The 26,531-nt window shown below is 49.4% G+C and overlaps 1 protein-coding gene across 2 annotated transcripts; it reads left to right on the forward strand.

The window, feature by feature from the left end:
* The first annotated feature begins 1,778 nt into the window (after positions 1-1,778).
* Positions 1,779-4,344, forward strand: LOC136512309 (transcription factor TCP24-like). 2 transcript variants are annotated; one of them, XM_066506273.1, is made up of 3 exons: positions 1,779-2,185; positions 3,088-3,769; positions 3,854-4,344. In XM_066506273.1, exons 2-3 carry the CDS (start codon positions 3,122-3,124, stop codon positions 3,998-4,000), a joined length of 795 nt encoding a protein of 264 aa, XP_066362370.1. In that variant the 5' UTR covers positions 1,779-2,185; positions 3,088-3,121; the 3' UTR covers positions 4,001-4,344. The 2 variants fall into 2 exon arrangements, with proteins under 2 accessions (XP_066362370.1, XP_066362369.1); XM_066506272.1 differs by having other exon boundaries at positions 3,088-4,344.
* The last annotated feature ends 22,187 nt before the right edge of the window (positions 4,345-26,531 follow it).

A 26,531-nucleotide genomic window follows, 5' to 3' on the forward strand; every position in this document is an offset into this window, starting at 1 on the left:
CGGAGATCGCATCTAGTTTGATGAATTTGTAACATCTGCTTGCTTCTCCTACTACTACTAAGTTTTCACAGAAAGAAAGGGGGGGGGGGGGGGGGGGGGGGAGGATGGAAGCGAAGAGATCTACCTAGATTATTATGGTCACGATGGTGGTTGCGGTCTTGCGCTTTTGGTTCACCCGGACTATGTGTGATCTTACAAAAGGATAAAAAGTCATTCATGGGTGGTCCTGCCGCTGGTTATTGGATGCCCAAAAGAAGCATGGTCCCTGCCCTATATGGAGTAGCCTCCTAGGTTCTGGTGCTCAAGGACATGCAAAGCCTCGTCGTATATATGCCGGGGTACAAAAATATTGGGAAAGACATTGTATGTGCCCAGCGACTGCCCGTTATTATCGAACTTATTTTGTGATAGTAGTATCATGAAATGATGTGATATATGGGTACGGTGCGCATAATATGGGATGAGAACTCCATGAGAGCGATATGTGTGTCTTCTTCATACTCAAATACTCCCTCCAAGCGACATGCATGTCTGCTTCATACTCAAATACTCCCGTCCGTTTCAATTCAATTTATAGATCATTTTAGCTTTTTTAGATACACCAACTTTTACTATGTATCAAGATATATTGTATACGTAGGTGCATAGCAAAAGTTATGTACCGAAAAAAATCAAAACGACCTATGATTTAGGACAGATGGTGATAGTGTGGTGTGTGTGTGTATATATATATATATATATATATATATATATATATATATATATATATATATATATATATATATATATATATATATATAATTTCCTACTCTTAGGGAGTAGTTACTCCTATGTGTATATCTCTAGATTTAAGGCGTATATGGCCCGACGAAGTGTATGTAGATGGAGTATATCATCATACTAGACCATCTATGGTACTATGTATGACAAATATGTATGTATACTTAGAGTATATGGTCATACTTATTTTATATGCTACTATCCTAGTATTATATAATATATTAAAAAATATGTGCTCTTTTAAAATTCTTTTCACATAGTAAAGATCTAGAGTATCTTAATATTAGTATGTCAACGTACTCAAATTGATAAATGAGTATGTACATATACGCAACATGATTTATTTATTATGGGAGTAACTACTCCCGGGAGTATATAAAATGCAATATATATATATATATATATATATGCTGTTATTTTTTTAGTTTTTTTTCTCTTTTTAAAGCTCGCTAGGTCAGGGCCGGTTTGAGTAGTTTCCTGTGAAATTATATGCGGTTCAAACAACTGATAGGTAGGAGTATTATCAAGCATTATTCATTTTTTTAAACAGAGTTAGCCGACATCAAACTCACGTGTTTTTTTTTTTTTTTGCACTGGAGTAGTTTTGATTAGTCGTCAGCAATAATCAACCTAGCTTGGTGATGAGCTAGCTAGCTCTTGCAGCTGCAAAGTAATCGCTGACAATGCAAGTTTGCTTCAGTAAAAAAAAAAAACACGTGTGTGTGCATATTTGAAGGTGTGGCGCGGCAGTATACGCGCGTGCAGTTCACGACCGTCGACCCGTCCTGCACTGCTCACCGTACGTGCCGAGGGAGAAGATGGAGTCACCGCGCGGTCTCGTCATCACCATCTGTGCTGGACGGTAACACGTACGCCGCAGCTTATCGCACACGAGGAGCACGACAGGGTAAAAGGACAGGGACCCGAGAAAGCGACGACGCCAGCTGATCATTTAGTTGGTGCAAGCAAGCACCACACAAGTCCATTCCTCACAACTCACAAGTGCTTGCTCCCACCATCACTACACTACCCTACACACTACAAACACCACCACCAGCAGCAGCTAGTAGTAGTAGATAGATAGCCGGCGGCCAAAACCACCTCTCCCTTTCCTCTCCTCTCCCTCGATCTCCCCTTCTCCAGCTAACACAGCTTTCTAGGGCTTACACCGCCGCAGTCCCGAGCCGGTCGGTCGTCGATCCACATCACCATTATTCCATCTCCTAATATCGATCGAGCTCCGTCCTCCATCCAGGCTGAGCCGGACGAATTCTGGCGCGTCGAGCTCGGGGCAATCTATCCCGTTTGATTCATCCGGAGGGGGCCATGGTCGAAGCTATTTGATCTCTAATCTGATCTGAGCTGGGGAAGGAAGTGTGTCGTCGCCGGTAATTTGATGATGCTTGTAAGTGGTTCTTAATGGATCTATACATGTTGCTGCCCCCGGATTTAAAGTTCTTCTCTCTCCCCCCAGCTCTTGCTGCAGCTTGTTTACACTTCACAATTTCCTCTGAGGAAAAGTTCACATTTCACACTAGTGCATACGCCACACACTCCTCCCTTGTTTTTATATGTGGAGTGCTTGCCTTCTGTCTTTTGGGGAACATAATTCTTTTTTTCTTTTAGTATACATATATGCTAAGCTTACTTCCCCACCTTCAGAAGAAGGAATTGAAAGACATTGGAACCCAAAGATAAAGTTCAATCTGATTTTTCATGGCGCCTTTTGATTTTGTTCCCCATCCTCATTCTCCCACTGGTTTCTAATTTTCTCCAGCATTTCTTATTAATCTTTTATAGGATTATACTGTATGACAGTTTGATACTGACACACTGCTGTATCCAATGAAAGGAGCTCATAAATTAACTGAATCCTTTTATCACAGTTCTAAAGTTAATCTTTTTTAACCAATAGCATCATCTTAATTCATATTTTTCTATAATAATACACCTTCAAATTACATTGACTGCTGTTTTTTTTTTGGAAGAAGATTCAAGTTAACTGCTGCCTGTAGAGTAAGCAAAATTAAAGCATAAAGAGAGCTACAGTCCACTATCCACCCAAGTTCATGCATGTTTCAGTGCCATATCTTTCCGTGATTCCTGTCTGTGTACCGAATAAGGCTGCTCGTTTACCAGTGGACAACAGTGGCCAGATCGATCCATCCACATGCTGCTCACCACCACGCACTGCGATCGATGCATGCGCCATCGATCTCATTTCATGCATGCCCAATTAATTTCCCCTGCACTTAGTCCTGGTTTAATTCTGAATTAGTATTATCTGATGATCCGTGTTATTACTAGGTGTGATCATGAGTGGTGGCTAGCTTAATAAGAGATGATAAGCGGTAACCTCACCAATGAAGAGCTGGGGGCCGGGTGCACCAAGGCCGAGGGGCCGACCGCGAGCGCCGTCGTCGCAAAGAGTCCCGTGATGTCGAGCTCCCGACACTGGCCGCCGTCGACGGAGTCGAGGATCGTGCGCGTGTCGCGGGTCTTCGGCGGCAAGGACCGGCACAGCAAGGTGAGGACGGTCAAGGGGCTGCGCGACCGGCGCGTGCGGCTTTCCGTGCCGACGGCGATCCAGCTCTACGACCTCCAGGACCGGCTGGGCCTCAGCCAGCCGAGCAAGGTGGTGGACTGGCTGCTGGACGCCGCGCAGCACGAGATCGACAAGCTGCCCCCGCTCCAGTTCCCGCCGCAAGCGCAGGACCTCGTCGCCCATCTGCCGCCGTCCATGATGGCGCCCTTCTCCAACGTTGCAGCTGCGGCCGACCGGGCCGCCGCCGCCGCGAACGCGTCCGCCGCGATGGCCGATGGCGACAAACGACACTGCCACGGCAGCGGCATCAAAGGGCACATGGGCCTCAACAATTCCATCGGCCTCGTCAACGCCACCATGCCGCTGGCTCACGGCTTGTACTACACGCCCGCGCGTGAGTCTTGGACGACCAATGGCAATAATGCCGCCGTCCATGATCATCAGGTGAGCCATGGCACTTCGCCTCAGACGGTGGCTCACCACTCGCCGTTCTCATCCCTACTGTCGCTTGCTGCTCCGGGGCCTCAGCTCGTCTTCTACTCGCCGGAAGGCGGCGGCTTCGCCATGAAAGAAGCCACCGATCATCAGTTCCCTGTAGATAGCCTCGAACACTCGCAAGGCCAGCTCTCACTGAGCTCAGCTAGAAGCTTCCTTCACCCCGGCAACCAGGGATGATTAGGTCACTGATCTCTACTACTCCAACAAGGTACGTAGAACAATAAAGCTTGGTGTAGTAGTAATCAAGTACTCGTTCGAAGGTCCGTGAAGCTTGTAACAACTGCAGTTTTGAGATGCTATTGCTTGGTATGATCAAGTAGAGGAGACTCTAGCGTAGAGAGCTGCTAGCATGCATAGTAATTAAGGTTATTTTTGCAGGACATGCATGCAATGCAATTCATTGCTTCTTTTTTACACAAGGAAGTAACCGGTCATGGGGTGTGTGGTGTGTGTGTTGGTAATGTAATAACAATTTTATAATTTGTTCCTGAATTTCTGCTTACCTAGATTGTGTTCCTTTTTGGACTTTGCCTTCGATCATATATACTCGAGCAATCCATACCGATATTTTGAGGTGTTTTTATTGTTGATTTTTCACTTGTACTTTGGAGAAAGCCTTTCATTCATGCTTTTCTTTCTCTCCTTTAATCAGGGTTACTATCTATTTTTTAAATGATTATTGGCATTACGTTGTAGATTACATTGCCAATATACCCAAAAATTATTATCACCTATATATGCACATAGGATTAGTCATTGCCATAGCATCCATAATTTCCTAAGTGGAGATACAGTAGTTTAGTCAACTGGAGTTTTTTTTTTCAAAATTTCCTTTTTATATGTTGTGTGATTTTCTTTAATCCAACACTTTTTTTTCAACACAATCTTAGAAAAATATATTGCATATGATTCCTGTTTTATACACATCTCTAAGGAGTAAGGACTACTGTTTGAACTGAGGATTAGTTTGGAGAATATTCTCTATACTTTGGAATATCACTTCAATTAATCAAACTGGACACTGAGCAAATAAACTCTTAATTTTGGCTCTAGTATATTTAAGATAGCTCATCCATATCACCTTTTGTCCCTTCCAAAGAATGAAGAAATTGAAAACCATTAACAACAAATTGAGGGCATGGTTCACATCCATGAATTTGTTACTAGACTAGACACCACACTAATTAACATAATTTTGAAACTCTATGTAATTTAGTTTGTTTTCTTTTATTAATGTGAGAACATATCACTAATTATAATATATTTTGCTACCTTGTCTGTGAAACTTTTTGAACCAGGCGCTTCAGTGATAGTCATTTAAAAACACTGTGGTTGAAATATGTCACCACTCACTGTATCACAGTTAACAATACTAACGCACTTCAAGGTTTGCACAATTTGATTGGAATGGCATCACAAAACAAAATCATTACTCCTCTTGGTATACAAAATCCTAATACGAAAACATGTACCAGATTGAGGTTTACCAAAGTGTCGAGCTTGCTAATTTATTTGCACACAATTTTATGGGTGATTCATGCGTTCGAGACAGTTGTTACGTTCAATACATACCAAGAAGCATATATGTACTCTTTCTATATCAAATTAAATCAACTTCTAGGGTTGTCCTAAATCAAACTAAATTTATAGGAAAAAGTGTACCAATATTTATGACACGCAATTAGTATCATTAGAGATCTATGAAATATGTTTTCACAATATACTTATCTAGTGTCATGGTTGGTAGTATCATTAGATATCTAAGGTCAGAACTGTCAGCGCAGTGTAAATCAGCTCTTGCTCTCACCCGGCCTGCGTGTGCAACGGTTAACCGCGTCATTTAGGGGCAAACTTTGACAGCAGAAACATGGCACGACCAAAACGCGTTCAGTGCCTGTGATTAAATTGATCTACAGCTAGAAGTGGCACACATGTATATGCGGCGGCTTTTGCAGTCCATATATATACACTAGCATGCGCCGTCCATATATATACAGTAGCATGCTTTGCATGACTGTAGTGTGTAGTCTGTAGATACCCTAGCAGGCCCCAGCCCCCAGGTGCGGTACGGTCGCCGGCAAAAAGAGAAAAGACCGTACTCCTCGAATGCAAATAGTTAGGCGGTGTTTAGTTGACGAAATTCAAAAATTTGGCTACTGTAGTATTTCGTTTTTATTTGACAATTAATGTTCAATCATGGACTAATTAGGCTCAAAACGTTCGTCTCGCGATTTCCAACCAAACTGTGCAATTAGTTTTTTTTCGTCTACATTTAATGCTCCATGCACGTATCGCAAGATTCGATGTGATGGCTACTGTAGCACTTTTTTGGAAAGTTTTTTGGAACTAAACACGGCCTGCAAAGTGCTAATGAGACGATAACAACCACTTAAAGTGAGCTCGCTCTTTTTCGCCGCTAGCTAGCTAAACTAAACTGTAGTAAACCACCTCACTACTTAATTTAGGGCATGTTTGGTTACTACACCCTCTCCTAAAATTTCTGTCACATCGAATATTTGACATATGTATGGAGTATTAAATATAGACTAATTATGAAACTAATTGCATAACTTGCGACTAATTTGCGAGACGAATCTTTTAAGCCTAATTAGTCCATGATTTGACAACGTGGTGCTACAGTAACATGTGCTAATGACAGATTAATTAGGCTTAAAAATTCGCCTAGGAAATTAGCCTCCATCCATGTAATTGGTTTTGTAATTAATCTATATTTAATGCTCCTTATTAGCATCTAAACATTCGATGTGACATAATTTTTAGGAACGACTAAAGAACCAAGCACCCCGTTGTTATTGCAATCACTCGTGCAGTCTCGCTAGTAGCACGCTGAAATCATCATCATCGTCTCAGCCCTGCTGTTGCCACAGCTTTCTTTTACCTAGGCCCAGTTTAGATCTAAAAAATTTGGCAAAATGAGCATCGTAGCGTTTTCGTTGTTATTTGGCAATTAGTGTTCAATCATAGTCTAATTAGGCTTAAAAGATTCGTCTCGTGGATTTCGTCTAAACTGTGTAATTAATTTTATTTTTTATTTATATTTAATACTTCATGCATGCGTTAAAGATTTGATGTGATGAAGAATCTTGAAAAATTTAGCGTTTTTTGGTGGAACTAAATAGGCCCCTAGCCAGGAATTGTCGAATTGTGAAGAGAGCAGCAGCAGTCACCTAGCCAGGACAAAATAGACTAGCCTTCGGATTGTGAAGATTCGATGTGATGGCTACTAGCCTTCGGATTGTCGAATTGGTGCGTTTAGATCCAAAAAATTTTGGATTTTGGCTTACTGTAGCATTTCGTTTGTATTTGGTAATTAGTGTCTAATTATGGACTAATTAGGTTCAAAAGTTTCGTCTCGCGATTTCTCGACCAACTGTGTAATTAGTTTTTTTTTTCGTCTACATTTAGTACTCCATGCATGTGCCGTAAGATTCGATGTGACAGTTACTATGCAAAATTTTTTGGCAACTAAACAGGGCCGCAGACCTGCTTGTCTACCGGTAGGAAGACACACAAGACGGCAAGACAGACAGGCGTGTGTCGAGTCGAGTGTCGTATCGCCTGCAGACCTGCAGTGCAGGCCGGCCTCGCTCGTCGTCGTCGTTGTGCGCAGGAACGGAAAGACATTGCACGCGTCAGTGTCACCTCGACGACCACCGATGGATTGATTGATTGATGGATCGATGACTCGATGATGGAGCACGGCTGATGCATGACAAGCCAGCACACGGCCTGATGGGCGCTGCCGCTGGCCGGGGTGGTGAGATCCTGTGGGGTGGGGGCGTCAGGCGCCTGATGTGCCCTGATGCCTGATGATGATGAGCAAGAGCGAGATCGGATCACTTTTGCTCAATGCTCCTGGCAAGGAAGTGTTTGCTTTTTTTAAATACGTATGGAGTATGTTCAAGTTTTGGTCATAACCTGTCGGTGCAAAAAATAACCATAAGTAAATATTTATCGTTTTGTCTTACATTGTGATCGGATGTAGCCTATCACTCAATGACACGGGGTTTATACTGGTTCAGGCAACATGCCCTATGTCCAGTTTGAGTCGGTCGGTGACTTTATTCCTGAGTCCAGGTGCTCGAAGTTTGCTGTGGGGTTATAAACTAGTGGGAATAAGATAGGGGTGTCAGAGGCCCGATCGGACTCTGGACTGAAGGGCCAAGAGTGACGGGAGATCCAACATGTGCTAAGTGTTCGAGCGTATGCTCTGTGTAGCTTTAGAGTTGTGAAGCTGTTTGAGTGCTCAGAATGTCTAAAGCTAGCAGAGGGAGTCGGAATGATTCGTCGGTTGTTCGTTTGTTTTGTTGTCTGTCCCTTTCATTGGAAGAGGGCGCATCCCCTTTTATAGATGAAGAAGACGGCCTTACAAGTGAGAGAGAGTGTGTGCGCTACCTAGTCTTATTACCCACGACGTCGAGTACAAGACAGTTTGTCGGCGCCCACAATACTATTGACACCCAGATGCATATGGCAGACTCCATCGTGTTCTTCTGGTATGGCAAATATCGGCGCCTACCATACTGTAGGACAAATGTCGACGCCCACAACACTGTTCGTGTTCTGACATGTCTGGAAGGTTATAAAGTACCCTTCTGCCATGACCCGACAGTACTGTCCTGCAGGTGTGCAGGGTACGGTCCTCGGTATTACGGTTGACTTGAGCGCCTTACCTTATCTGCCCCACCTGATTTCTTAGGTCCTCACCGAGCGGGTGTCCCCGGCCGGTCGTTCCCAATCGGCTCCGACCGCGTCGGTCGGAGAAGAGCCGTGGGTAGAGGTTTAGTGTCCTTCTGGTCGGAGAAGCGGGTCAGAGTCAGAAGCGAGCGTCGCCCCTCCTTGGCTAGGCCTTCCGGTCGGAGAAGCGGGTCGGAGTCGGAAGCGAGCGTCGCCTCTCCTTGGCCAGGCCTTCCGGTCGGAAAAGTGGGTCGAAGTCGAAAGTGAGCGTCGCCCCTCCTTGGCCAGGCCTTCCGATCGGAGACTGGATTGCTCTTCCGGCCTGTCGTTAGGTATCTGGGCTGGCCCAGGAGTTACGCGTGGTTTGTAATGCCATCTGCTGGGCCGAGCTTTTGCTGGGAAGTGGGCCCATTAAGGACCCCGGGTTTATAAACCCGACAGGAGCCCCCGAGCCCCCGTGCGATTCGAGTAGAATCGTCTGGGGGATTCTTCGTTTTGTTAGTGGGTGCGCATGAGCGTACCCGGTGGGTGTAGCCCCCGAGCCCTCGGGCGATTTGGTTAGAATCGTCTAGGGGGTTTTTGACTTGCCAGCGAGTGGGCGCGAGCGCACCCGGTGGGTGTAGCCCCCGAGCCTGCATCTGACTAGTGAGTCGGTTGGAGGTTGAGTATCTTGGTACTCTTTCTTGGGGCCACAGACTCCTGTGTTTCTACCATTCAAGGTGTTTGCCCGTGTTTGTCCTGCCCATGACCTACGTGGTCGGTTGATTTCCTGAGTTGACGTCGGGCGACCTGAGCCCCTGAGTCCCGTTGTGTTCGGTAGGGTTTGGTCTAGTTCCGTGCGTTAGCCCGTCTGCGGTTTCTCCAACCGAAGGGGCTGAGCTTACGTCGCTTGCCTCGATGGCTCGAGTGACGCGCTTGGTGAGCTCACTAACGAGTGTGTTCAAGTGGAATCCGGGTCCATCGTTCATAACAGGGTCGGCATAGCCCTCATATGGCATTCCACTGCTCCTTAACCTGCCTCCCGGTAGATGCCCGGGTTATTCCGAAGACCGACTCAGGTGGCCCACTGGCCTGCCCTCGATGGGGAATCTATGGGCATGGCTCAAGGTTAGGATCGAATGAGAAGGTTTGAGATGACCCTGTCTGCTTCTGAGCATACCGGGCGAGGGCCGCTGGGGCTCATCAACATTTTTCTCCCCTAGCTCTGTTGACGCGAGGCGGCCTCAAGCCCTTTGTGGGCTGGCCATAGAACCCTGGCCGGTCATTGGTTATGTTGAATGAGGCAACTATCGCTTCATGACGCAACACGAAGCGTTGTGATGCATTAATTGCATATGCGATGCTTTGGATGTATAGGGTGAATGAATGATTGTATGAATGAATATGTGAATGCATGTATGAGAATGGATGAATGAATGATCATGCATCAGAAAATAAAGTAAAAAAATTTAGTAAAGTTACCTTGATGACTCGAGTGACAGGTTTGAGGAGCTCTTATTGGATATGTCCGAATGGGATCCGTGTCCGTCGTTCGTGGCAGTGTCGGCATAGCCCGCATGGGGCATCCCACTACCCCTTACCTGTCTCTCAGCAGTCGCCTAAGCCATCTGATCGACTCATGTAGCCCATTGGTCTCTCCTCGACGGAGATGCTATCGGTGGGCCCTTTCAAGTCCTGCCTGGGAAGGCAGAGGGCTATTTGCATGCGGTTGCGCCTTATTTCCTAAGCCAGGCGTGCGTTAGTGGTGGGCCATGCCCAGGCCATGTCCCATCTTACCAGGCGTCATTTCATTGGGCAAGGCGTGTCCCATCAGTTAGGACGCATCCCACCGCATGCCTTTCTCCAACTGCTACCTTTCCTCCTTAAATAGGGAAAGGGAGAGAATTTTCGTCCCATTCCTTTGCCTATTCTTCAACTGCTACCTCTCCTCCTTCTTCCTTCTCACCAAGCATGTTTGTGTGCCGCGGTGGTTCCTAGGAGAAAAGAGGGTAAAGCGAGGGAGAGGAGAACTCATAGATCCATTCGTGAATCTAGAGCGCAATGTCGATCTGGAGGCCATCCAACATAGATGAGGCGGTGTTGGCCGCCTTCACCGAGAAGGGGCTGCTTCCGCCGAAAGAGGTGGTGCACTGGAGGGCTCTTGCGTCGGGGGAGGCTGTTCCACTACCTTGGTCCGACACGGTTGTCTCCTTCCTCGCCTTCCACGAGCGTGGGCTAGGATATCCCGTGCACTGGTTCTTGCGCGAGCTCCTCAATGAGTGGGGCCTGGAGCTACAACACCTCAATCTGACTGGGGTGCTACACGTCGTCAGCTTCATCATCGTCTACGAGGCCTTCCTTAGGATGGAGCCGCACGTGGACTTCTTCTGATGGATCTTCACCGGGCGAGCCTTGTTGGAGGGGAAGCCACCTAGGACCGCACCGGTTGGGGGCTTCGCGCTGTAGAAGAAGCCAAGGCCACTTGGCTCCTACCCCACGTACTCCCCCTGTGACTTCAATCGGGGGTGGCATGGGGTGTGGTTCTATATCAGGAACCCAGCGGAGGCGCCATTCTCGCCTTTCACCGGAAGGAGGCCGGAGAGGCGGGAGAGCTAGTCGTGGGGGCCCTCCAGTCGGTAGAACAAGCTGGAGGTCATCAAGGTGGAGGGGAAGCCACCTAGGACCGCACCGGTTGGGGGCTTCGCGCAGCAGAAGAAGTCGGGGCCACCTAGCTCCTACCCCGTGTACTCCCCCTACGACTTCAATCGGGGGTGGCATGGGGTGTGGTTCTATATCAGGAACCCAGCGGAGGCGCCGTTCTCGCCTTTCACTAGAAGGAGGTCAGAGAGGCGGGAGAGCTGGTCGTGGGGGCACTCTAGTCGGTAGAACAAGCTGGAGGTAATTGAGGTGGAGCTCTAGAAGCTGGTGTAGCATGGATTCGATAGGCTGCGGGTGTTCCACACCTTTTTCCATCGTCGGGTCACCCCACTGGCAAAGAGGAGGTGGCTGATATGGAACTACTTGGGCCCAATATATCCCGACCGTGCGTCGCCGGAGGAGTTGGCGAAGGACGAGGTCTAGAGTTAGCTCGACTGGGTGCTATAGCTGAGGGCCCAAGAGTCCCTTGAAGGAAAGCCCAGACCCCTCCACACCATGAAGTTGTCCACTTTGGTACGCTCCCCTATCCTTATTTCATGTTTTCTCTTTTGCTCTCCTATATTTTGACTTTGAGTCGTCCGTTTCATAGGGACTTGCCGGCTACAAATCATGGCCACATCTTTTGAGGGGGCCAGAGAGCGCAGCTCGGCAAGCTGCCCTGAAGGAGGTGGCGGACGCCAAGAAGAAGAGAGCTAAGAAGGCTCAAAGGAGGCATGAGAAGGAGATTGCCCAGTGGGTGTGGGCCAGCGAAAACTAGAGCAACGTGGAGGCGGAGCTCGAGTCAGAGGAGCCCATAGAGATGGGTGGCGACACGAGCACCTCTGAGGATGGAGACTAGGGTGTTGTTGCGACCTCAGTGGAGTGTTGTATGCCTACGGCTGCGTCTGTCAATGGTAGGCAGGATGTAGAGAGGCGGGGCGATGTTCCCGCGTCAAGGAAGCGTGCCATGAGCTCGGCCGCTGGCATTGAGCGAGAGGTGAAGCGGGCGCGGTGGCCGCGCCCTTTGGAGGTGTCGTTGGCTTCGCCCCCCCTGCTCCAAGCGTGGTGGGGCACATCGGCCGGTTGGAGGAGCATGCCCGTACCCCTGCGTCTTTAGGGTCGGCGCGTGCATGCAAGCCACAATGGGGAGAGGCCCCGTTAGTTGCTTTAGCGAGCGCACCACGAGCCGGTGGTTGCAACCATTCGTGGGCTGATCGGGAACCGATCGGGTCAACTCCTCCCTCGGTTGATACGAGGGGGCGCGGGTCATGACCTGTGAGTGGTCCTCGTCCAGCGGGCTCGTTGCCAGTGGGTCAAGGCTTCAAGGCCCTGCCCCTTTCATCTAGATATGTACCTATGTTTATTTTGATCTCATAGTTGAGTTCTTTGAGCGTGACTAACCTGTACCTTTTTGATAGCGGCTAGGGTTTGACGGGATTGAGCATCACCCCACCTCCCATGCGGGAGGAGTGGAGACCTAGCCTGCAGTGAGTTGTGACGAGCGGCGAGGAAAGCAGGCTGGCGGCGATGCGTCCTTCCCTTCTAGGGGTTAGGCCCTCCTGGCTGGTTGCGAGCATGATAGCAGCGACAACGACGGTGATGGCGGCGATCCCCATAGCGATGGTGGAGGCTAGGTCAGGGGTGACCCTTGCGATCCCTCCTACACTAGCTATGGTGGAAGAGAGGAGGGAGACCGGGCTCCCTGCCTCGCCTGGCTAAGGGACGCATGGCTCGCCCTCCTAGTCAAAGCTAGGGGTGTCGGGAGGTGATGCGGCCAGGCCGGAGACAGAACATCCACCGGTAGGCCATGGGGTCAAGGTAGCAGAGATCCCCTGCTCCGGCAAGGCAAGCGCTAGGGTGGAGCCGCCAGCCATCCCACAGTCGCAGGAGCTAGCGATGGTCCAGTCGTTGCATGATGTTGTGGCTGCTGGATCTTCCAGTGGGTTGGGGGTGACCCACAAGCTGGTGTGGCCCTACCCCAGTGACCTAAGGAAAGCTTGGTTTGTCCTTCATGAAAGGGAGGAGGTGGCACTTTGGCACTTCCTGGAGTAGAGCGGACTATCGATGGAGTCTAACCTCGCCCAAACCAAGGCAAAGCTCAAGGAGGCCTTGGAGCGGGTTGAGCTCATCCATCAGGCGGTCTTAGTTGACCTACCATGCATCGCTGAGGTAAGCCTTATGTGTTTTTAGTGTTGTCCTCAACTCCATGGTCTTACACTGGTTGTCTCAGCGTGCTTGGTTCTTGCTTTATAGGAGTTAGAGGCGACGTCGATCTGCAAGTCTCGTTTACTTCAGGAGGAGCATGGTCGGATGGAGTGGGAAGCCACGATGTCATGGTGGGTCGATGAGCTCGAGCGCTAGCTAGAGTCCGCCCGCCATGAGTCCCAAGACCAGGTGGCTGAGGCGACGGGAGCGAGGACAGCAGAGCTGCTCACGGTGGAACGAGCGACCGCTACCGAGCGAGGACTCATGGCGGCCAAGGTCCACCTGATGGAGACCGAGGTGGCACTCTAGAAGTCCTTGGAGACCCTAGAGAGGAGTAGAAGGCCCAGTCAGAGGCCAATCGAGAAGTGCTTGCACTCTAGGGGCGGGTGCTCGGGATGGAGGAGTCGAACGCTCGGCTGCTCAAGAAGGTGACCCAGCAGGGGGAAGGACTCTCCATCCTCGAGAACAGCCGCCTCAATATGTACCTGTTATGCCTTTGGTTGATGTCTTGGTTTTTCCTTTCCCTTGCTTCTGAACTTGTCGTGCTTTTTCCAGAACTAGGCAGAAGAATCGATTCTCTGGAGCGGGAGCTGGAGACAGCCAAGGCGGCGATTGGTCGGAGCGTGGAGGCGCTGGCCAAGTCCCTCGAAGAGCGATGTGCTCTTAAGGGGGAGCTTGACTAGATCTGCAATGTTGCCCAAGTGGTTGTGTCCAAGGTGTTTGGGTTGGCGACGAGCACCAACACGCCCACCATCGAGCTGGCGGAGGTCCCGAATGAGGTTCAAGCGCTCATCTCTAACGGGATGTTCTATGGGATGTCGGGGGTGCTGACCTCAGTGGTGAAGCACCACCTGGGCCTGGACTTTGCCACCATCTGTAGGGGGTACGCCGATGGCTAGAGCGCGGACGCCATCCACACGCTCAAGGAGAGCTTGGTGCCATGCGCGCAAATGGTTGCCGAGCAGGTCTCCGCGCAGTGGGTGATGGAGGTCTGCCATTCAAGCATGGCTGAAAGCGCGCATCAAGAAGACATCATCCATCATGCGAATGGAGTGGAGGCCTGGTCATAAGCGAGCGTCATCCTGCCTCTGACTGAATCGAATGTTGCCGCATCGGAGAGCGAGCATCCCTTATCTTCATCGGCCACGACATCAACTGATGCGGCTGGGCTGCCGCAGTAAAATTTAGAGTAGAAGTAATCAACATATGTAATGGATAAGTTCATGGGGCAGCCCACGTGTGAACAATTTGTATTCATGAATACATCAATTTCATTTTGTGATGGAATTACTTCATAAGGGGAAGCTTGTCCCATCCATTCTTTGTTTTTACCCTAGCATAGCTCTATTTTTTATCCTTTCTTTTTCGCACCTACCATTTGACCTATAGGTTGCAACCTTAAGAACCCAGGCATGGCCCATGAGGCTCAGCTATTCATAACCATAGGTCGTGGTAGGGTGTGATCGGTCACGAGTTTAAGGCAAAGTTATGTACGGTAATTAAAGGAATAGGCTACCCTTTCGTTCAGGAAAAAAGTATTTACTATATGATAGTAAAAAAGAGAGGTGGTATTGCACCCTCGTGGAGCCCCCGAGCGACCTGGGCCGAAAGTGTTTGGACTGGGGTGCTTGTAGGAGCAAACGCTGAATGAAAGAAAGCAGTAAGACCGAATTTTTAGGGGAAGAAACGACGTAACTATTCGATGTTCCAAGTGTTTGTGAGAACATTGCCGTTGTCATCCTTCAGTCGGTAGGCGCTCAGTTGGATTACCTCGGTCACTGTATAGGGACCTTCCCATGGGGGAGAGAGTTTTTGTTTCTCCTTGGTTGATTGGGTTCTTCAGAGTGTGAGGTCTCTGACCTCAAGGATCCTCCCTCTGATTTTCCTTTCATGGTACCTATGGAGAGTTTGCTGGTAGCGAGCGGAGTGGATGATGGCTGTCTTGCGAGCCTCCTCGAGCAGGTCGACCATGTCCTGCTAAGCCTCTATGGCTCGGTCGTGGTCAAAGGCCTTCACTCTTAGGGCGCTATGGTCAAGGTCGAAGGGCAGCACTGCTTCAGCTCTGTAGGCCAGGAAGAAGGGTGTGAACCCTGTGTATCGGTTTAGGGTCATTCTCAAGCTCTAGAGGATCGCTGGGACCTCTACAACCCATCGCCTGGTGTACTTATTGAGTCGGTCAAAGATGCACGGCTTGAGTCCTTGTAGGACCATGACATTGGCCTGCTCGACCTGACCGTTAGTACGTGGTTGTCCGACCAAGGCCCAGTCGATCCTACTACCGTATCCATCACAGAAGTCCAGGAACTTCTTCCTGGTGAAGTTAGTTCCGTGGTCAGTGATGATACAGTTAGGAACACCGAAACAGTAAATGATGTCCAAGAAGAACTTGACCGCCTCTTCCGAGCGAATGTTGGTGATGGGCTTCGCCTCTATCCACTTGGTGAATTTGTCCACCGCTATGAGTAGGTGAGTGAAGCCATCCGGGCCCTTTTTGAGGGGTCCTACCATGTCGAGCCCCAGACCATGAATGGCTAGGTGATGGGGATGGTTCAGAGCTCCTGTGCCGGTAAATGAGTTTGCCGAGCGTAGAACTGGCATCCCTCACACCTACGAATAACCTCCTCTGCCTCTGGCAGTGCAGTGGGCCAGTAAAAACCTTGTCAAAAGGCTTTTCTGACCAGCGACCTCGGGGCCATGTGATGTCCGTAGATTCCGGCATGGACCTCGAGGAGGAGCTGTTTCCCTTGGTCGGTAGGGATGCACTTCATGAGTATTCCTAAAGGACTCCGCTTGTAAAGCTCATTACCGAATGTGACGAACATCTTGGCGCATTGAGCGATCCATCGCGCTTCAATCCTTTCAGGTTGGAGAACCTCCTCGAGGAGGTAGGTGAGTAGCGGCGCTCGCCAGTCGGCTTCATCGAGTGCTATTACAGCGACATCGACGGGCGACGTCGTCACAGAGGCATCGAGGTCGGTGCCTCTGAGCGCCAGGTTGGCATTAGGGTGTGCTTGGATCAGACCTTCCAGGATGTGGGTGGATGGCTCATGAAGGTCATTGATGAAGACACGATCTGGAGACGGAACCCGCCTGGCAGCCAATTTTATGAGAATATCGGTGGCATCGTTGTCCTTTCGGGGGACATGATGTAGTTTGATCCCCTGAAATTTGTCCTCGAGCTTGCACACCTCCTAGCAGTATGCTGCCATGTGGGGGCTTTTGCAAGAGGACTCCTTCATGACTTGGTCGACGACCAACTCCGAGTCGCCGTGGACATAGAGCCACGTAGCGCCGAGCTAGATGGCGATGCATAGTCTATTGATGAGGGCCTCATATTCTACGGCATTGTTTGAGGCTAAAAAATGGAGGCGGATTGCGTAGCAGAGCTTGCTCTCATCTGGGGAGATCAGAACCACTCTAGCCACTGAGTCAGGCGCCATTATAGACCCATCGAAGTACATCATCCAGTACTCATGGGTGATGTCTGGGGTCGAGAGCTGGACCTCCATCCATTTGGCGACAAAGTCTGTGAGAGCCTGAGACTTGATAGAGGTGCGGGGGATATACCTGATGTCGTGGCCCATTAGCTCGAGTGCCCACTTGGGGATTCGTCCCACGGCATCATGGTTGTGGACAATGTCTCCCAGTGGGTATGAAGTGACGACCAGGACTTCATGGTCGGTGAAGTAGTGTAGGAGCTTCTAGGTCGCTATTAGCGTGGCATATAGAAGTTTTTGCACCTAGGGGTACCAAACCTTGGCGTTGGTGAGTACCTCCCCAATGAAGTATATGGGTCGTTGGACCTTAAGGTGGTGTCCCAACTCCTCCCTTTCGATAACTAGGGCGGCACTCACCACGTGGTTGCTTGTCGTGATATAGAGGAGGGGTTCTCCCTGTTTAGGAGTGATGAGGATTGGGGCCAACGTTAGTGATGCTTTGAGGCTCTCTAAAGCCTACCGTGCTTCCTTAGTCTAGACGAACGCATTTGTCTTTTTGAGAAGCTTGTAGAGAGGCATCCCCCGCTCGCCTAGCCGGGAGATGAACCAGCTCAGGGTGGCTAAGCAACCGGCGAGCCTTTGTAGGCCCTTGACATTGTGTATAGGGCTCATGTTGGAGATGGCTATGATTTTTTATGGTTGGCCTCGATAGCACGTCCGGACATGATGTATCCAAGCAGCTTTCCCTTCAGAACCCCGAAAACACATTTTTCGGGATTCAATTTGATGTTGAACCTTCAGAGGTTCGTGAATGTTGTGGCCAAATTCGCGATTAGGTTACAAGCTTGGGCCATTTTGACCACTATGTCATCAACATAGACGACAATTGTTGGTTTTGGCCGCTCGACTTGGTCAGGCTAGTCAAGCGGGTCGATTTGGTTAGCAAAGCATTGCTGCATGCACTGTTGATAGGTGGCGCCAGTGTTCTTCAGACCGAAAGGCATGGTTACATAACAGTACGAACCATATGGGGTGTTGAATGAGGTTGCGAGTTGGTCGGACTCTTTCATCGTGATCTGGTGATAGCCTGAGTAGGCATCTAGAAAGGAGAGGATTTTGCATCCCGAGGTGGAGTCGACTATCTGGTCTATGCGTGGCAAAGGAAAATGGTCCTTCAAACACGCCTTGTTGAGGCTAGTATAATTAATGCACATTCTTCATTTCCCAGTCTTCTTTTTAACAAGAACAGGATTGGCAAGCCAGTCGGAGTGGTATACCTCCTTGATGAATCTGGCTGCTAGGAGTTTGGCGACCTCCTTGTTTGTGACCCTATGCCTCTCATTATCAAAGCGACGCAGGCGTTGCTTGGTGGGCTTTGAGCTTAGGACAAGGTGTAATGCATGCTCGGCGACCTCCCGTGGTATGCCTGGCATGTCAGAAGGTTTCCATGCGAAGACATCGCGCTTAGCGCGTAGAAAGTCGGTGAGCTCACATTCCTATTTGGCCAGGAGCTGGGTCCTGATCTGCACTGTCTTGGTTGGGTCGGTGGTGTCGATTCCCACCACCTTAGTTTCTTCAAGTGGGTGGAAGGCAGTCGAGGAGGTTGGCTTGTTGCAGTCCGAGACTGGTGGGGTCGATGATTCTCCAAGCCGAGGGAGCTCGGCTGAGTTCATAATGCTCGTGGTCGCACGTGTAGGCGTGCGAAAAGGTGCTACCCATAGTGATGAAGCAATTTGGTCCTGGCATCTTCAACTTGAGGTAGGTGTAGTTGAGGATCGCCATGAACTTGGCGTAGCACAGCCACCCAAGATGTCGTGGTAGGACCCTGGGAAGTCCACCACCTCAAAGGTGAGGACCTCTAAGTGGAAGTTGGCTCGGTCACCAAACGTGACCGGCAGGTCGATCTGCCCGAGTGGGTACGCCTGCATCCCCAGGATCACGCTATGGAAGGGAGAGCTCACTGGGTGGAGCTGTGATTGGGGGATGCGCATGGCATCGAGGGTGTCGACGTAGAGGATGTTGAGGCCACTGCCTCCATCCATCAACACCTTGGTGAGGCGCTTCTTGTGGACAATGGGGTCGACGATGAGCGGGTAGCGACCTGGTCTGGCGATGTGGGAAGGATGGTCCCTCTGATCAAAAGTGATCAGAGATTCTGACCTGCTAAGGAAGGAGGGAACGGCCGTTTCGGTGACGCATGCCTCTCTATAACGCACTTTGTGCTAGCGCTTAGAGTATATGACATTGGATCCCCCAAAGATCATGAGGCATTCTTTGGGTCGAGAAAGCCATCCCCATTCTTGCCCATAGTGCCTCCTTTCTTGGCCACTGCCTCCTTTCTTGGCCACTGCCTCCTTGCCCTTTCCTTCTTTCGATCCACCGGTCTATCGTAGAAAGCGTTTGAGGAGTTTGCAGTCCTTGTAGAGGTGCTTCACGGGGCAGGCATGGTTGGTGCATGGGCTCTCCATGAGCTTCTCAAAATGGTCGGGCTGGCCCTGCTGGGGCTGCTTGCTCGCGCGATCGGCCATAACGACCAAGGTGGAGTTGGCCGGTCGACGCCGATCCTTCTTGTTCTTTTTGCCCCTTTGCGTGGAGGGGCCCTCATCTTGGTCCTCGCTCTTGGCCTTGGCCTTGTCCTGGCCTCCACTGAAGATTGCTTTGACCGCCTCCTCACTAGAGGCATGGTTCATGGCGATGTTGAGCTAGTCGCGGGTGGTACGAGGCTTCAGACAGCCAAGCTTGTGGTTCAAGGACTCACAGGTTGTCCCAGAGAGGAACGTGCTGATGATGTCTGCATCAACGACATCAGGAAGGGAGTTGCATCATTTTGAGAACCTACAAATGTAATCCCATAGGGACTCATTGGGCTCCTACTGGCAGCTCTTGAGGTCTCAGGAATTCCCACGACGGACATACGTCCCCTAGAAATTCTCGATGAAGATCCTCTTGAGATCCGCCCAATAGCGAATGCTGTCATGCGGGAGGAATTTGAGCCATACTCAAACATGTTCCCCCATGCAGATGGGGAGGTATTGAATGATGAAGTGGTCATCATCCACTCCTCTAGCTCAGTAGGCGAGCCATATACCTGGATTTGTCTCCTTGGTATATTTATCGACGTTGGTAGGCGGTCAGATGCGCTATAGGAATGACGCTCTTTGGATGCGACGGCCAAAGGCCCGTGGTCTCAGGCCATCTAGGCTAGGACTCTGGTCATCTATTTGGTGACCAAGCCTGGGGCACCTTTCCCCGCTCCCCTAGATGGTCCGGCCGAGGCCCCGTGCCGCCTGCCCTCATCGCCGCATGATGGATGTCATCATCATGCCGGGCTTGACGCCAATTGTTGATGACATTGTGAGCGTCTCGGTTCGGCCCGAGGCATTCATGCATAGGTGGTTGGTGTGAAGCGGGCACCGGGTCAGGCCGTGGCACAGCTACGTCCTCCTATTCCACACCCAACCACTGTAGTGGAGAGCGGATGGAGCGGTTTGATTGGTGCACCCCATGCATCCGGTGGGGAGAGAGGCCGTGAGTCGGTGTCGCAACACGGAGCTCTCCGCCAACTGAACGACGGTGGTTTTCACCAGTGCCCGAAGGTTCTAGTGGATCGCCTACTCCTAGGGGTCGATAGGCTTTGGAAGGCCGCGCAGAAGCATCACCGCAGCGGTGATGTTCTAGCTAGCCTGAGCGAAGTGTGGGGGATCATTCCCCCCATCCATGATGTTGCGCTGGACCTAGCGGGCATGACCCTCGGCGCCGCTCGTTGGGTTACACACACAGGGCATAGCATGCTGCACTGAGCACGTCGACGCAAGTTACGGCTAGCTCTGCCGCCTTTGTCGTAGCTCCTTGCCGTGCTCCCATGCATGCGCAAGGGCCTCCGCACGAGGGTCCTGAGGGGTGTGAGTCTGTAGGGACTCTGCTACCACAGGTGGCTGTCCTGAAGCATCCACAATAGCGCACTCCTAGGATAGAGGGTGGCTAGGTGCCATGACATCGCCGATGTTGGAGCTATCGCATTCAACCTCGTCATCCATGAGGTCATGGAAAGACACAAGAGTGTAGCCCGCCATTCCCATGAATTCGGATGTGAGAGGGGGCGGCATCAGCATCCTTTGGAGCCCCCATGCATACATGTCTGTGGGGGACGCGAGGCCATAGGGGGACCGGTTGCAAGGCGGTCACGGTGGGGACAACGGGGGTCCCTCCAGAGAGTCGGCAGAAGATATTGAATAGTGAGTAAAGAACAATATGTATGTTACTCATAGTGGGATTTGAGCCCAGCGTAGGCTTAGAGCGGAGCGCATGCGCCTCCTCATTCAAGTCACGAGGTGGCCCAGAGCTGATGGAGGGCGCTCCTCCTCTGATGGGAGCCGGGATAAGTACCTCCTCGTGGAGGTGAAGCACGCTGAGCTAGTCGACGACGAAGTCCAGGCTTCCAAAGAGGAAGGCCTAGGATGGCTCAAAGATGGGAGGAACCCACATCGCAACTGGTGGGAGTATGGAAAACTCCAGCGAGCCAAAGTGAGTTGTATCGCTTGAGCCCGCCATGCCAAAGGTGGCAGAAACGTGGGCCATCCGACGACCAAAAGCATGAACGTACGACATCTTCCCCACGGACGGCGCTAACTGTCGGTGCGAAAAGTGACCAACAAGAAAATATTTGTCATTTTGTCATACATTGTGATCAGATGTGGCCTAGCACTCATTGATATAGGGTTTATACTGGTTCAGGCAATGTGCTCTACCTCCAGTTTGAGTCGGTCGGTGACTTTATTCTTGAGCCTTGGTGCTCAAAGTTTGATGTGGGGTAGCAAACGAGTGGGAATAAGATGGTGGGTGTTAGAGGTCCGGTCGAACTCTAAACTGAATGGCCAAGAGTGATGAGAGATCCAATGTGTGCTAAATGTTCGAGCGTATGCCCTGTGTAGCTTTAGAGTTGTGAAGCTGTTTGAGTGCTCAGAATGTCTAAAGCTAGCAAAGGGAGTCGGAATGATCCATCGGTTGTTCGTTTGTTTTGTTGTCTGTCCCTTTTGTTAGGAGAGGGCACATCCCCTTTTATAGATGAAGGGGATGACCTTACAAGTGTGTGAGAGAGAGTGTGTATGCTACCTAGCCTTGTTGCCCACTCCATCAGGTACAAGACGGTTTGTCAGTGCCCATAATACTGTTGACGCCCAGATGCATATGGCAGGCTCCATCGTGTTCTTCTGGTTTGGCAAATGTCGGCGCCTACCATACTGTAGGACAAATATCAGCACCCACAACACTGTTCATGCTCTGACATGTCTAGAAGGTTATAAAGTACCCTTCTAACATGACCCAACAGTACTATCCTGCAGGTGTGCAGGGTACGGTTCTTGGTATTGCGGTTGACTTGAGCGCCTTACCTTATCTGCTCTACCTGATTTCTTGGGTCCTCACCGAGTGGGTGTCCCTAGCCGGTCGTTCCTAGTTAGCTCTAACTGTGTCGGTCGAAGAAGAGCCGTAGGCAGAGGTTCGGTGTCCTTCTAGTCAAAGAAGCGGGTCAGAGTCGGAAGTGAGCGTTGCCCCTCCTTTACCAGGCCTTCCGGTTGGAGAAGTAGGTCGGAGTCAGAAAGCGAGCGTCACCCCTCCTTGGCCAGGCCTTCTAGTCAGAAAAGCATGTCAGAGTTGGAAGCAAGCATTGCCCCTCCTTGGCCAGGCCTTCCGGTCGGAGACTAGATCGCTCTTCTGGCCTGTCGTTAGGTATCTGGGCCAGCCTAGGAGTTGCACGTTGCTTGTAATGCCGTCTGCTAGGCTAAGATTTTGCTAGGAAGTGGGCCCATCAGGGACCCCAGGTTTATGAATCCGACATAACCATTTTAGTAGTATCATTGTAAATTAGCGTTAGTGCATCGACACCCCGTTATTCAATGACCTACCTTAGCACCCTTGCCTAGCTGAGGCCCCCATGGTGGGGCTAGCTAAAGCTAAGTTACGACATCTCCGCCTGCCACTCTGCGCTGCATGCATAGCCCTGTAGCAGCTACTGCTATAGTCATCATGTTCGCTTGGCTTATAAGCCGTACCTTTTTAGCCAATGAACAATATTTTTCTCTGACAACAGATCAACTTACAGTACTTTCAGCCATGGCTTATCAGCCAAGTGAATAGGGCAAAGTAGGTAGCTAGGGTTTGCATGTGGGCACCTGCAGCAATGACACCTCAGCTAGCTCATAGACATCAACTCAGCATTTTGTCTACGTGGAAGAAAAAGAAAAGAGAGAAACACAAGAGTTATCTCTTGTTCCCACGCTTAGCTCGGACAGATTTCGAGGCCAATCATGGGGCCCTCCATTCCCATGTCCATTCCTATCCCTCCCTTCTTTCTTCTTTCTTCTTGCTTCTTGCATGACCGTCGATGGCAGACTGGAGCCGAGGGCGCAAGCAGCTGCGGTCAGGGGCAGACCCAACACTAGGGCAGCCATGGCCATGGCCATAGTAGCGGCCCATATAACAAGGGAGAAAGTCTTTAGTTTTTTGGCCCATTAAGCAATCCAACATAGGCAGCCTAGGCCAGGAGTAGGGCAATGGAGACAGAGAGCCGCTCGGCGCTCGCTTGCTCGCTCCTTGCATCATCGTGAAACTCGCAAGTCACGTAGGGGAGTCGCAACCGCCGCTCCATGGCCGACGGCTCTGCTAGTCTACACTGACGCGCCCTGTGCCCAGCTGACCAGTAGGTAGCCTATGCCTAATGGCCCTCTGCTCTGCCTCCACCCTCTGGCTTCCATGCTCCAGCTCCGGCGCTCCATGGCGGCATAGCCTCGCCCCCTCCACTGTGCGCTCCATGACGGCGCGGCCGATGACTCCTTCCTCAGCCAGTCACCCGGTTGCCGGCCGCTCGCCTGCTGCCGGCTGACCCTGACCGGTGACCGCCTTCTTCCATGCAAGTTGCAATAGGTTTGGATCTAAAACTGATTTAATTCCAATTTTCTAATTTCCATGTTCCCAATTTCAACCCTTTATTTCTAATTTCTCATTACAATGTACAAGTTGAAGAGGACCATGACTTTAGTTTTGTATTTCTCTTGAGTTCCTGAGTAACTAGGTGCTGTCGAACAACAACCGCAATCTCAAGCTCCTCCATCGCAAACTCGAGGTACATAACAGAAGACAATTAGGACTAGAGCTAGTGCTGCACAAGCACATAACCAACCTGAGGAAGTAAGAACAACTACAACTAGTTGCCTGCAATAGAACAAACTAGAAATGAAAATATTGATTTTGTGGAGGAGGAGGGTGGCTCCAATCATGTCCTTAATCCTCAAGATATTATTGTAGATCTAGGTTGTCGAAAACCAATTGAAGAAATGCATCGAAACATTAGGGATGATGCAAAAAGGGAGTGCGTCTTGTTAGGTCCATGTCAACCAAAAGGTCATGCATGTAACACCTCTGGTGTTGTGAGCTTGCTTAGCACCTGGATTAATGCCTAAGAGTAATTAGTAAAACAAGTTTTTGGGCTTAAAAGTTTAAAGCTCAAGGAATTATAAACAAATCTTGTGCGACTCGCTTTCGTGAATAAAACAAGCAAATAAGTGTCGCTAGTCGACTTGTCTCGGTGCTTAACAACTTTTAAAGAATCTTGTGGACAAAAGTTGTTTAGGCTTGCTTTGGAAAAGTATGAAGAAAGTGCTTAAAAATGCCTGATAGCAAACAAATGGTGAATGGCTTGTTTGTTTGATTAAGCATGAAAAACAATTTTTATAAATAAAAATAAAATATAACTTGTAATTGGTACTTAAATAAAATTTGAAGTGCAAGTTTAGGAGATGAAAATGCAACTTTGGTTTTGGAGAACGAATATTGTTAACTAGGGGTTTTGCTTGCTCAAAAATTGAATTGGAAATTAAAATTAACCCTTTTCATTGAATCTGCAAAAAAATGAAGTTGTGTCGAAAGTACACTTTTTGGTGATTTATAAAATGCAAAAATAGTTAAATAATGCCCTAATGTTTTAATTCTATTGTTTGATAGACGATAGTGTGGACTTCAGATTGGAGGACTTGCTTGGGCCTCAATCATGATCAATCGCAGCACTTGCTTAGCTTTTAAATTCATGCGCACACTACTCACCATCGAAAGGCTCGGCCTGTGGTCGTCGCGTGCACTGCCTGCTAGCCGTCTGGCCGACGTGGTGCTCCGCCCACCGCACGAACCACCTACCAAGCCATGCTTGATGTTGTCGTGTAGCCTGCGGCATCACGACAATGCGCTGATGTGTGCGCATGGCCCCACGTGGGCACGCTTTAATGCCTCTGCCACTCTTTCTTCCACGCATGACATGGTGTTAGTCTACATGAAAGACGGATGTGGTCAAGGAAGGGAAAGAAAAAGAAAAGTAGTAAGAAAAGTTAGCCATGGGTAGTCGGAGTGATTGTAAAAGCCTAAGTGGACGTCATGTCCCAGGTCCAGTGTCTAGCTTGACCGTGCTATGCATGCTAGGTTATTTTGCTACGTGCCCTATGGACGTTGTCTGTGTCGGGCTCATTAGCACCCCATTTTTGTGTGGCCACGGCATCATGCCACACTAGCCGTCCTCGTGTACTATGTGTTTCCCTTTTTCTCGACATCCAGTTGGCTCTCGACCCATGCTCTCCTCCCCGTACCGAACCCTCCCCTTCCCCCTCCCTTCTTTCTTCTTTTGGGGACATGGTCGCCCACACACCTTCCTCGTCGAGCGAACCCCTCTCCTCTCCTCTCCCTTATCCTCTGCCCGCTCACGCAGGGAGCGCACCATATCCGACTTTATCCCCACAGCATGAACCAATAGTGTACCCTATCCACGCCGTCTCCACTTCTGGTGCTTTGTGCCCCACCTTCGTTCACAACTATAAGATGCCTTTGGTCCTTGCTCTTCTTCCTCATCCTCATTCCCTCGAATCCAACGTAGAGCTACGAGATCTAGTCGATATTGTGGAACTAGGTTCATCAGTCAGAGGTGAGGGTGTAATTTGAGAAGAAGAAGGATCTGGTTTTTGAAGAAGTTCAAGTCTACCATTGGTTAATTTGGTCTTAGCGTTCACGATGTTTGACTTCTCAGTCTCTTGTTTTTGGATCTATTGGTCATACGTCATGTTTTGGATAATGAGTATCTTGTTGTTTCTCCATTGCCCTCATCTATCCCGACTTCTGGATTAAGCCTTGGTTGTATTATGTTGCTCTTAACTATGTATCTCTAAATCCCCGTGTGGTTTAGTATTCGAAGTCGTGTAATCTTTCTTGTAATCTCTAATCTACGAAATGTAATCGTGTTTCCCTTCTTCTGGTTCTTGCTTCGAATTTCGGGACGAGATTCTTTTTAGGGGCTTGGTTGTAACCCCTCTGGTGTTGCGAGCTTTCTTAGCACCTAGGTTAATGCCTAAGAGTAATTAGTAAAACAAGTTTTTGGGTTTAAAAGTTTAAAGCACAAGGAATTATAAACGAATCTTGTGTGACTCGCTTTCATGAATAAAACAAGCAAATAAGTGTCGCTAGTCGACTTGTCTCGGTGCTTAATAACTTTTAAATAATCTTGTGAATAAAAGTTGTTTAGGGCTTGTGTAACACCCTAAAATTTGAATATCTGGAAATAAACCTAAAAAGATTTAATTTGGAATTTTTGTGCACATGAAATATAGGAAAATAAAAAATTTCCTTTAAATTAAAATTTATCATAAGGTAGCAACATGTTTGAGCATACATGCCATTGGATTTGATTTATTTGGTTGAGTGGTTTTGATTGAAAATTC

Source organism: Miscanthus floridulus, chromosome 16 (assembly GCF_019320115.1).
Source record: "Miscanthus floridulus cultivar M001 chromosome 16, ASM1932011v1, whole genome shotgun sequence".
Taxonomy (NCBI): domain Eukaryota; kingdom Viridiplantae; phylum Streptophyta; class Magnoliopsida; order Poales; family Poaceae; genus Miscanthus; species Miscanthus floridulus.